Source organism: Marasmius oreades, chromosome 2 (assembly GCF_018924745.1).
Source record: "Marasmius oreades isolate 03SP1 chromosome 2, whole genome shotgun sequence".
Lineage (NCBI taxonomy): Eukaryota > Fungi > Basidiomycota > Agaricomycetes > Agaricales > Marasmiaceae > Marasmius > Marasmius oreades.
The window spans coordinates 1,134,390-1,146,080 of NC_057324.1; the positions used below are offsets into that span (position 1 = coordinate 1,134,390).

The window sequence follows — 11,691 nt, forward strand, 5'->3', positions numbered from 1 at the left end:
TTCGATGTCGATGTCAACCAATGCGAGAAAAAATGCCTTGCGTGTCAAGTGGACCATTGTGGTGGAACGACGGGTGCAACTCTTGCGAGGCATTAATATTTTACATAATACTTATATTAATAGATGACATGCGTCACTTTGAGGGTAAGTAGACCTTTCTTGACAGTCTTCGGAAGATTATGCCTGATGACTGAACGAACAGTATCCCAATTTGGGTACGCCGGCAAACAGATGTTAACTTCGAACTCGATTAAGCGCAGTAATGGGAAGGCAGGCCCAGCAAGAATCTCATCCAGTTCTTGCCATCCTTCCATCACACCCAGTACACTCTCCACCTGCGAATCGTGCGCTTCTATTCCAGTGACGAATTGTATGACTTCCAGACGCGGGACCACCAATGCTTTGAGGGTGTTAGTCAGATCAGTGACACCAAGAGGTATGGTACACGAAGTGAAGGTAAGTCGTGCGACCGCTGTAAAACAGCGTAAGATCCCGGAAGAAACAAGGTGTACTGAAGGGCGGTGCAAGGTGAGTATGCATAAGGACCGAAAAAAACAAGGAGAAAGCACCTTGTAACAAATCGGCTGGGTTTCTCTCCATTGTCAATCGGTCGCAGGTATCAAGATCTTCGTAGAAGATTGGGAAAGGGGGGCTCAAATACAAATCGTTGACGTGCTCTCCGACCAGCTGAATGAAACCGTCGAAAGGAGAGAAGTCAGGAGTGGTTTCGGTGTCTAGGAAGTCACGCCAGGAAAGATCTAACGAATGCAATTTCGTTAGGTCAGAGACACAAGCCCCTCACTAGAAGTCCCAGATGGGGGAATTCCTTGAATTTTTTGCTCCAAAATTTGCATTTGACGCCATTCTCGATTTCAATATGAGTGAAAATTCGCGCCTGAGCTGCATCTCTCCAGACTCGAGATACCAATGAGAAAGCCTGCAACATTTGGCGGTCCCTCGATTCGTCAAAATGGTCGAAGATCATGGACACCAGCTCGATGGGAAGGGTTATTGGGCGCGTTTGAGATTCCGTCTGCATTGAGAGAAGTAAGATTCCGCTCTGAAATTGCGGAAGAGGCTAGAGGTTGAGAAATTCGAGTCTGGCACTGGCAGAGGTTAGCGCGAACGTGACCATCACGTACAGCACTGCAACCCGGCCAACCTCCGGCTTATCCTTCCACCAATTCCCATCGTTATCAGAGCATGTCCGTGTGCCCGGACGTGTAATACTATGTTATGCGCGTATACGACCATCACTCGGGAAATCAAGCTTCAAGTATCAGAAGGATTAAGTGCTCAGAATGGTCAACTTGTGTCACTGCCACCATTTCCACGGCTTCAAACAAGAAGCACCATTTGGTCACAAGTTTCACGGTTTGACTTTCCGTAAGAGGGGATGAGTGTTATCGGGGACGAATGCGAGCTCACGAACAATCATTCTAGAGAGAATCGGCCCAATTCGATACCATGCGGTGCCTATCTCAAATACCTAACCCAACCAGGCGTAGTAGCCAAGCTTGGAGCTTGAAGCTTGAAGATCCATCGTCCGTGTCGTATTCGCTGTGAAGACTCTGGAACCCTGGCTTCCTGCTCCTTGACATGATTCGCATGAAGATACTCCTCTCTTCGGCGCGCTTCCCCAACGTGAACCTGAGCATCCGCAACAACGTCTTCTAGCGTTCACTGTAGACTCGCCCACACCGCCGGTAGACAAGAACTTGTTATCGCATCCTGGACCTCAATACTGACTGAGATGGATAAGGATGAGATCCCAAGTTACACGGTGCGGTCCCAGTATTCGGGCATAGACCGGCGGCGGACCTAGCATCACGCAATTTTCAAAGTCCATACGATTTTTTCAATTAACGATTCACGTCTCGGACGACGTACTCAACGTAGCTACCCAAGGACCGATGTATCCGCCGTCCTTTATTGCAGTCATTTTAGTCGCATCTGGTGACCCAAAACGGGGAGCGCGGAGCGCGGACCATGTGCACGGCTACTTCGTAAACCTAGTGGCTCTCACAAAATCTAGTGGAGGATGCAGTATATAAAGTACGTCAGCTTACTTCTTTTCCATGCCCACTCTCCTTATGACTTCACCACCAGAACATTCAACCACGATTCAAGTCGGCGGCGAAGACGAAGAGAAGGGATCCATCGAGGAAATCGAGAATCGCGATGACTCATCAATTCAAGATGAGGAAGGGCGTGAAGGTTGGATAGGGAGGTTTCCCAAGAAAAACCCATCCTCTCGGTTCAACGCTGATGTGATCAAGCTGAACCAGACGACTTTGAACACGAAGGAAGTCAAGAGGATTGAGAGGAAGATCGATTTCCTGATTATGCCTGCTCTATCTGTTTGTTATATGGTTTGTCACGGCCTGTTTGAGCATTAATATCTGCAGCTCACGTCTCTATTCAGTTCTATTACGTGTATGTGACGGCCTTGCCACCCCGAATCACTCTCATCTTGGTCCCAGAGACAAGACAACCCTATCCTATGCAGCAATCTTTGGGAGTAAATCTTTCCGCTCTTTCCATTCCGAGTTCTTGAGTGACAACTATTCGCCGTGTGCTTAGTCCAAAAAGACCTCAAACTAGGCAAGAGTGAATATGTTCGTACCCTTTCTGCTTTTCTTGTACCCTCTGCTGATACTTAGCAGAGCTGGCTTTCTAGTCTTTTCTACTGTATGTCTTCCTCCCTTGATCTTCGTCGGATGACTGATTTCATTCTCAGTCGGCTGGCTTGCATGGGCACTACCAACAAACCTCCTCATGCAAAAGTTCCCACTAAACAAGTACCTCGCCGTTAACGTGTGTGCGATAATTTCACTGGCTTCCCATATCATGCTAATGGACGCCGCTAGATATTTCTTTGGGGCGTACTACTAATGGGTCAAGCTGCATCACGAAACTTCACAGATCTGGCGGTTCTCCGAATTTTGTCGGGTGCTGCAGAGGCGACAGCTGACCCAGCCTTCGTTCTTATTACCTCCACCTGGTACACTCGTGAACAACAGCCCTCACGGATTGGGTACTGGTATCTGTAAGTGTTATACAATCTCCATATATCCAATCGGAACTTATCATGTTCCATTAGTGCAAATGGATTCGGTATCGCACTCGGCGGTCTTTTTGGGTATGCCATTGGACACATCAAAGGTGTGATTCTCCCGAAGCACAACAAATGATTTGCGTGTGAACCTCACATTGCTCCAGGGGCCTTGCCTTCGTGGAGATACGAATTCTTGATCATCGGAGCATTGTGTAGCGCCTGGGCTATCTTCCTTTTCATTTTTGTTCCCGACTCACCCGCTCGAACACACTGGTTCACTCGCGAAGAAAGGTTGATAATTGTGAGCAGGAAACGAAATGATCATAATATTGGAGGTTCTAGACAGTCAGTACCGATCTCTTTCACCTGTTATTTTCCTTCGCACTCTCATCAGTAATCAGATTCAAATGGAATCAAGCACTGGAGGCATTCATGGATGTTAAAATCTATCTTTTCTTCTTATTCGGTTTTACTGCAAATGTACCCAACGGCGGAACATCCAACTTGTAAGTTTTTTGAAGATCTCCCCGCTAATTCTCTCTTGATGCCCTCCGTACAGTGGTACTATCATCGTCAAGGGCTTTGGGTTTGACACCCTTGAAACAACACTGATGCAGATTCCCTACGGGCTCACTATCGTTGCTTTCATTCTCCTTGCCATCTACATCAACCACAAGTTACCCCCAGGATACCGGACGTACCTTATGGCTGTCACCAACCTTCCTACAGTGGTAGGCTTTGCGATGATCGCTTGGTGCAAAGGCATTCCCGCAAGGCTGGCCGGATATTGTAAGCTCGAGTTGGGTAATGTTTCTGGGAAAGCCGTGACTTAACCATCTGTACAGGGCTTACAGGCGCTTCTAATGCCGTTTTCGTGCTGGGGTTGTCCCTTTTGTCCGGTAACGTTGGTGGAGACACTAAGAAGGCTATTGCAAGTGCCGCTGTGTTTTTAGGAGTCGCGACTGGGTGAGCATCCATCCTGTTCTCTTTTTTGGTCGGCCAGCGTCTGATCCACTGGCTGTAGTAATATCGTCGGCCCGTTCTTATTTCTCGACAGGGAATCACCGACATACTTTACTGGTGTCGTTGGCTGCCTGGTATCTCGCGCACTAGAGATTGTCATCATTCTCATTCTTCGTGTCGTTTTGGTCGTTTCGAATAAGAGACGTGATAAAGCAGTTGCAGAGGGTAGAGTGACATATGATGTAGATAGTTCAGGTCTTGACGACGTGTCGGACTGGAAGAACCTGGCATTCAGATACGTCACGTAGAAGCTCGGCGATTTTCCTGTCATTCTGTGTAAATTTGTGATCTTACATACCTCAAAGCAAAAAAAGGAATAAGCAAAATCAGACTGATTACGTAATGGATAGATTAGATTCACGGGTGAGCATCCGTGCCAGCAAAGTCCCCGTTTCACTTTTTCATCCATCATCTTTCGCCAATGTCTGGCCATGTCAGAGTCCGACGGCCAGCTTCACCCCCTGGAGGACACACGATGACATCTCAGCGATTCCCTCATCCACGGCAGGACCATTTGGATGCGGACGCGAGGAGAGCGGCCGCTACTACAAAAGGATACGTGCCAGGCCGAACGAAGACATATCCATCTGGAGGAATTAACATTACATCTGGGGAAATCAAGTTACTTCTGGTTATTGTGCTAATAGCATGCGCTGTACGTTTTTTCCGTCTCTCGAGGCCAAATAGTGTTGTGTCAGTTTCCACCTCTTATGATATATGACGAGATGTGCTAAATCCTCCTCTGATAGCTTTGACGAGGTCCATTTTGGCAAATTCGCTAGCAAGTACATCAAGACACAGTATTTCGTTGATGTTCATCCACCGCTTGCCAAACTGTTGATAACGCTCGCTGGATTCGTATTCGGCTACGATGGTGTCTTCGACTTCAAAGACATCGGGAAAGTTTACGAGAATGTCCCATATGTAGCGATGCGTATGGTTCCAGCAACTCTTGGTGTTGCCACTGTGCCCCTCGCCTATCTCACCCTTCGTGGTCTCGATTGTAGAGCAACAACTGCACTCCTTGCCTCACTTTTCATCACATTCGAAAACGGACTGGTCACCCAATCTCGTCATATTCTCCTCGACTCGCCTCTCATTTTCTTTACATCACTCTCTGTTTTTACATGGGTCGGTTTCTGCAACGAAGATAAACATAGACCTTTCACGGAGTCATGGTGGATATGGCTTATTTTATCAGGCCTCTCCCTTGGAGCTGTCCTGAGTTGCAAATGGGTCGGCTTGTTCACTGTTGCAACCGTCGGTCTCAACACCATCTATCAATTATGGCAACTTCTCGGTGATATCCGCATTCCACCACGATTGTTCGTCAAACATTTTGCAGCCCGAGCGCTGTGTTTGATCGTGATCCCAATCTTGTTCTACATGTCAATGTTCCAAATACATTTCCTGCTACTCCAAAGCTCCGGTGATGGTGATGGTTTCATGAGCTCTGAATTTCAACACACGTTGAGTGGAAGAGGGATGAAGGATACTTTTGCAGGTCAGCTCATTTTCTTTTACGGACCTGATGACTATTACTGAACAATTTCCAGATATTGCGGTAGGTTCTGAAGTTACCATTCGTCACGTCAATACCCAGGGTGGCTATCTTCACTCTCATCCGAGTGCTTATCCTGGCGGAAGCAAGCAGCAACAAATCACTCTCTACCCTCATCGGGACCATAATAATGACTGGAAAATTATCAATGCTACGCAAAGTGACGGATCCGACATCGACTGGACCAACACTCCCCTTCAGTGGATCACACCTGGTATGCGTATCCGACTTCGCCACCTTACAACGGACAAAAATCTGCATTCGCATGATGTTCGACCCCCCGTTTCTGATGTCGACTTCCAGAATGAAGTGTCAGGATACGGCTACGCTGGATTTGAGGGCGACGGGAATGACGACTGGTTTGTTGAAATCGACCATGGTGACAAACGGGATAAAGAGTCTTCCAAACGATTGAGGACCCTGAGAACTACATTCCGGCTCAGACACGCTTTGACTGGATGTTATCTATTTTCGCACAAGGTCAAGTTGCCAGAATGGGGCTTCGAGCAGCAGGAGGTGACTTGTAACAAGAACGCAGTCAAAGACAACTCGCTATGGATGATTGAGACTGCGATGCATCCTGCGCGTAAGTACAGTTCCTAGCATCCTAGATACTTTGACTCAAGATATATCAGTGCCTGAAAATGCACCGAAGGTCAATTATAAACTCCCTGGTTTCCTCGCCAAGTTCCTCGAACTGCAGCAAGTTATGTGGACGACCAATGCCGGACTAACAGATCGGCACGTCTTTGACTCTCGACCTGATGCTTGGCCACGTCTCCGTCGTGGTATCGTGAGTGTAATGCTTCTGTATCCATACCGGAGACACTAACGATACGCAGAATTTCTGGGTCAAAGATCATAGGCAAATATACCTCATTGGAAATCTTTGGGTATGGTGGTTAAGCACTGCCGCGGTAGTCGCCTACGTCGCTGTACGAGGAATCCTCATTCTCAGGACGAAGCGTGGATACAAAGATTTTAACAACAGTGGGTTTCGCTCTTATCCTAACGTGTTTGAAATCTGACGGTTTTATCTAGCTACCGTCGTCAAATATGACAATCTCTGCGGTTTCCTCTTCTCCGGCTGGGTATTACATTACCTCCCTTTTTATCTTATGGCGCGACAGCTCTTCTTACACCATTACTTCCCCGCCCTGTACTTCGCCATCCTACTCTCCTGCGCAGTGTTCGATTTCCTCACCTCATCCCTTCGTCCCAAAATCCGCTTGCAAATTGCTGCCGTCATGATCATTATCGCTATCTGGAACTTCCAGCATTTCAGTCCCTTAGCTTACGGTACACCATGGACAAAATCCAAATGTAATAGCGCAAAATGGTTGAAGAACTGGGACTTTAGCTGGTTTGTCTAGTACTTCTTCCTACTGTTATCTGTTTGTTCATGCACACCCTCCTACCTCAGTCACGATTTCCTCGATGATGTGAGTTCAACGCGCTCCCTTTTCTCACGGCCTGACTAACGATAACTCCACAGTACTCACAATACAGAGGAATCGCCGTTGCAACGCCTCAAAAGTCTGGGAACCCGGTGGCACCTGTTGAAGGCAACGGGCGCGCCGAGGTCATAGTCGAAGACATGGTGCAGAAGATTGAAGACAACAAAGATGATGCCCAAACTTCAGCGTTTGTCAACAAGCCTGAGCCTGGTCGGGATGTCTTTGCTGCAGTGCCTGTGAAGGACATCAAGAGCAATATAGCGGCCCAAGAACCCCCGAATAAGGAACCGGAGGAGAAGTTGATTAGCACTGTCGTGCCACAGGAACAAACGGTAGAGAAGGAGGGTAAAGAGGAGGAGGGAACGAAAGGTGAGGGCAAAGCTGTACCTGGGGAGGAGGGAAAAACTACTGCCGGGATGAAGGACAAAGCCCAGGAGGAAAACAAGGAGAACACTGAAGACCAGGATATATCTACATCGACGGCCGATCTCGCTGGCGTTGATCCTGTTCATCAGCCCCTCAAGAAGGTTGAAGGCCCACTTGAAGAGGCCGATGTTGTGCTGGATAGGGTCGCTCAGGAGTTGTATCCAGATGCAAACAAGGACTGAAAACTTAAAGTACCTATTTAGTAGCTGCACACACTATTGATCGCTTAGTTTTTTGTTACAATAATCTTTTGCCTGTATTTATTAGCTCGGGGCCAAATTTTACTTCGGTGGGCTTCTAAACAGACCCAGATTCCGTTCGATGTCACTGAGAACCTACTGCAATTTGAAAAAGGAACGAGCTTGACGAATCTTACGAATTTATTTCTATTAGACGATCCACCAACGATCCACCATAAACCTGGATCCACTCGTCAAGTTCCTAATATGAAAGAAAGAGTAATAATCACTTCAGCGACCCCAATACCTTGGCCCTATCCGTATCACGACTAAAACTCCTACTACGATTCTGGCAACATCAAAAACATGGTACGCCCATCGTGGCCCTATAAAGAACGCAACGCCTGCCACCAGCAGGAACGCCCACCCGATACTGAGATACTTCTCTAAACTGCAAATCCGAAGAAAAATGAAACATCAGTTCAACCCATGCTCTCATTTCATTCACACAAATGCAAGGAAGGGAAAAAAACACACACCTTGATTTCTGATACATCGGACTACTCGAATTCCAAGAAGCAAAGTCCACCATGACTAAAAACGGCACGACGTTCACGAAAAAGTGATCTCCATCGAAGGGTGTCGTGAGACCTGCAGTTACCAGGGTTCTCACCCAGACGACAAGCACTGGGGCAGCTAGGGGAAGCAACCAGGTCATGAATAACAATGTGTGTGAGTTGTAATTGTTGTTATCTCGTGTGACTCGGAGTTGACCAAGTCTAGAACGGCGCTGCTGAACGGCGTCACCTTCATCTTCACTTTCATTATCGTTCTCGTCCTCATCCTCGTTCTGAGTGAGAAGCGGGATCGGTTCATCGATATCGTCCATCGGCGATACGGAGGCACAGGTGTAGAGATGGATCATCCAACAGCTGAGATAAGCCACCTGCCACGGGATGAACAAGAATATCAACACGGAAAGTATGCACATTGAGATGAGCGCGCTTCTGCGAGCGCTCGTCACTTCCTGTCGTTGTCTGACAAAGAATGAGCTTTAGATTAGGTCGAGAAGGGAAAAACAGCAAACGGACCCTCGAGAGAATAATCTTCCAACCTTTCCGACTGGCCACATAATGACATTCAGGAGGACCCAGCTGATGGAGACCAGCCCGGTAGCAATTGTGAGAAGTACCGGTGCTATCGGTGCTAACACTAGGACTCCAGAATTGCCCAAATAATAGTCGGCGGGAAGAGGAAGTATAGAAGCCAAGAAAGAAGCGATCAGTAGCTTAGGGTACGTCCTCCTTCCGAAACCTCGTAAGGACTGGTACACGGTCGGTATGGCAGCTGCGATTGGATGGTTTATACACCGAGTCTCTAACAGCTAATGTTGATGTAACTCACCACCATGATCTCCAACACTCCAAGCTTCGAAAACGATCAAAGAAACTACACCGATAACCCAACACGGTAATGTTGTGAGATATCTGGAGGACCATCTGCCGAACGTTCCCATCCAGTCGATACCCAGTTCGAAACCTCGTAACGAACCTGAAACATCAGAGGAATAAATGACGATTTCTAAACCGCTGATAGTGTGGGTGTGTATATAAGGAGCCGCGGAATGGGTATGAAGGAGTATCCTCCGAGGTGGAAGAGGGGCCAATGGAAAATAATGGGTCTCTGAGGGATGGGAAGTATGTGCTAGAAGTGGGTGTAATAGCGTATCTGCCAACGGGGGGAAAGTATCAGATATAATACATACATGAGACCAGGGGAGCGTTTTTCACCTGATGAAGATGACCCTTGCACAGGTGTGACCCGATACACGATAAGAGCATTCTCTATTAGATTCGGAAATTTGACAGTCGTTCGTAGGGTTTGAAACTCGGATAGTTTCACAGCAACTTTGCCGAGGATTAATCCTAGACAGAAAGCTGGTGTAAGGTATTTTGAACTGCTTAAAATACGGGGACGTCGTACCAAAGATCGAAATAGTGTTAACAACACTCTCGTTCGAAATGAATCCCCCCACGACCCATCCATCACCATCAGCTTTATTTATATCAACTGCTACCCACAATCCCTCCGACGACGGTGAAATTTCCGCCTCAAACAGGACGACTCCCTCGGATTCGTCCGTGCCCTCATCAGGAACCGGAAAACTGTGTCCTGGTACTGGGTTTGGGATGAGCTTGTGCGTGATAGGAATCAGTGAATGACAGTCAGGTATTCCTTGTACTTTGGAGCACAATCGGACAGAAACCTCAAGTGAGTTCGGATTCTGCGGTGAAACCGGGGGAATGGACCCTTGCGAAACAAACAGAACAAATCGAGGATGAGAAGCTGTCACAGGGAGAAGGTATCTTCGCGGTCCTCGAGGAACCTTGAGAGTGAGCAATTGCCGAGGGGATAGGGACTCTTCGATTCCTTCGATAACTTGCGATATGGTGGATGCAGGTTGCGGGAGGATATGTCCATCCCTCAACCAAACATCCAACATACTTGCTTTTTCGGCAAGAGAAGTTGCACTCGAAAGCTCGAGAGCCGCTCTTGCAATCCTCCATCGCACTTGATGACACCAAACCATCTCTCTATGGCCGACACCAGTCCAAGCACCTTCTAAAGCGGAGGAGAATATTGTTCTTCTAAAAGGATTCGCGGTATCGGTATTAGGAAGGGGTAGGATGCAGGATTCCGAAGGGACCATCATATCCGTCGCCCCTCCACACAAAGATAATATTGGCGTCTGGTCCGAAGCCAGAATATGTTGGTTGCGTTTATAAATCGCATCAATACGTTGGTCAAAGCGTGCTGGGGGAAGTGTATGTGGTGTTGACATCGTTATGATTGCGGAAATATCTTCGGATGGAAGTAATGATGTAGCGACGATTCCGCCCATTGAATGGCCCATTATGATGATTTGAGTATTTTTCGGGTATAGAGAAAGGATATATCGTATGGCATCAGAGGTGTATTGGGTCTGAGCTTCAAGTGTAGGGCCATGGAAGGCGGAGAGGTCTTCGTTGAACTCCACTGCCAAAAGGAAGGTTTAGCACGACTTAATGGGCGGTTCCAGACAAAGTCTACGCACCAGCAAACACATCTAATGGCTCTATCCCACGAGAAACAAGCTCGCTCGACGGCGTGTATGGTTGATAAAAATATTGTCTTGCCGCCGAAGAGGCTATTGACCGAACTTGTCTAGACGATCCAGCGTTGCCCGGAATGAAAAGAACTGGAATGCCCTTATGGATCTGCGAAGAGACCATCGTTCAATTGTTCCCAATTCTTTCAGTAAAATACCCACCTCATTCGATTCCCATCCCACCTCACGGTAGAGATACAGCGAATAACGTCGTGCCAAAGGTGTCCAGCTCGAGTTAAAGTTGGATTGTAGAATGTATGAAGGGGACATCCATGACATGCGACATCCTTGGGGTGAAAGATCCTCTACGACCCTTAAACTGGCAAGTAAACAGAACAAGATTCCTGCTAATGAGCATAGTGCAAGGGAGGCAACAACGCGAGACATGCACTACGGTGAACATTCAATTATTCAATTTCACACAACGTTTTATGAGAGCTCGAACACACCTCTACCGACCTATTCCTATTCTATGTATGTGTTAGAAGTGCTTCTAGTTTGGTGAAGGAAGAAAGGTCATGAGCCAGTCAGTATGTACTTCAGTAATAGTGACGCGTCAATCGTTGTAACTTGAAGTTCAAATTCGGAATCCGCTGTCCATATTCTTCATCAACTTGATATTCGAGTAAGAGATCTCGTCAGAGAAGAAAGACCATTCTGTACTTTTACTTTTGCAGCATACACAACTAGTTACGCTTGCACGACTGAACGATTCCGCCAGGTATTATACACAGTCCTTTATGCAAATATCTGGGCGGTAACAGAGCCGTAATCCTCTTTTCAGTTCTTGTCCAAATTCCGTCAAGGTATCTTGCATGACAGTTGCGTTCTGACGCGGG

The 11,691-nt window shown here is 47.3% G+C and overlaps 4 protein-coding genes across 4 annotated transcripts; 2 read left to right on the plus strand and 2 right to left on the minus strand.

Moving 5' to 3' along the window:
* Nucleotides 1-60: 60 nt before the first annotated feature.
* Nucleotides 61-1,099, minus strand: E1B28_003918 (uncharacterized protein). The gene is made up of 2 exons (XM_043148361.1): nt 570-1,099; nt 61-511 (listed from the first exon to the last, which is right to left on the minus strand). The coding sequence occupies exons 1-2, from the start codon at nt 598-600 to the stop codon at nt 117-119; spliced, it is 426 nt and encodes a 141-aa protein (XP_043012958.1). The 5' UTR covers nt 601-1,099; the 3' UTR covers nt 61-116.
* A 979-nt stretch (nt 1,100-2,078) lies between these two features.
* Nucleotides 2,079-4,329, plus strand: E1B28_003919 (uncharacterized protein; the record flags this gene model as incomplete). The annotated part of the gene is made up of 13 exons (XM_043148362.1): nt 2,079-2,372; nt 2,426-2,436; nt 2,484-2,521; nt 2,584-2,618; nt 2,667-2,691; nt 2,741-2,817; nt 2,871-3,049; nt 3,104-3,165; nt 3,223-3,403; nt 3,460-3,564; nt 3,618-3,847; nt 3,904-4,024; nt 4,083-4,329. 13 exons carry the CDS (start codon nt 2,079-2,081, stop codon nt 4,327-4,329), a joined length of 1,605 nt encoding a protein of 534 aa, XP_043012959.1.
* A 173-nt stretch (nt 4,330-4,502) lies between these two features.
* Nucleotides 4,503-7,707, plus strand: E1B28_003920 (uncharacterized protein; the record flags this gene model as incomplete). The annotated part of the gene is made up of 8 exons (XM_043148363.1): nt 4,503-4,774; nt 4,831-5,585; nt 5,638-6,228; nt 6,278-6,435; nt 6,485-6,632; nt 6,684-7,005; nt 7,066-7,084; nt 7,138-7,707. The coding sequence occupies 8 exons, from the start codon at nt 4,503-4,505 to the stop codon at nt 7,705-7,707; spliced, it is 2,835 nt and encodes a 944-aa protein (XP_043012960.1).
* A 288-nt stretch (nt 7,708-7,995) lies between these two features.
* E1B28_003921 (uncharacterized protein) lies at nt 7,996-11,239 on the minus strand (the record flags this gene model as incomplete). Its single annotated transcript, XM_043148364.1, has 8 exons — nt 7,996-8,155; nt 8,244-8,741; nt 8,796-9,051; nt 9,109-9,432; nt 9,495-9,629; nt 9,688-10,740; nt 10,799-10,961; nt 11,015-11,239. The coding sequence occupies 8 exons, from the start codon at nt 11,237-11,239 to the stop codon at nt 7,996-7,998; spliced, it is 2,814 nt and encodes a 937-aa protein (XP_043012961.1).
* Nucleotides 11,240-11,691: the final 452 nt, after the last annotated feature.

Excerpts from the sequence above, each read along its gene's own strand:
- E1B28_003918 (XM_043148361.1), bottom strand. The coding sequence starts at position 600 with ATGGAGAGAAACCCAGCCGATTTGTTACAAG. Across the intron at positions 512-569 it reads CCCAGCCGATTTGTTACAAG|TACACCTTGTTTCTTCCGGG; the intron begins GTGCTTTCTCCT and ends ACCGCCCTTCAG.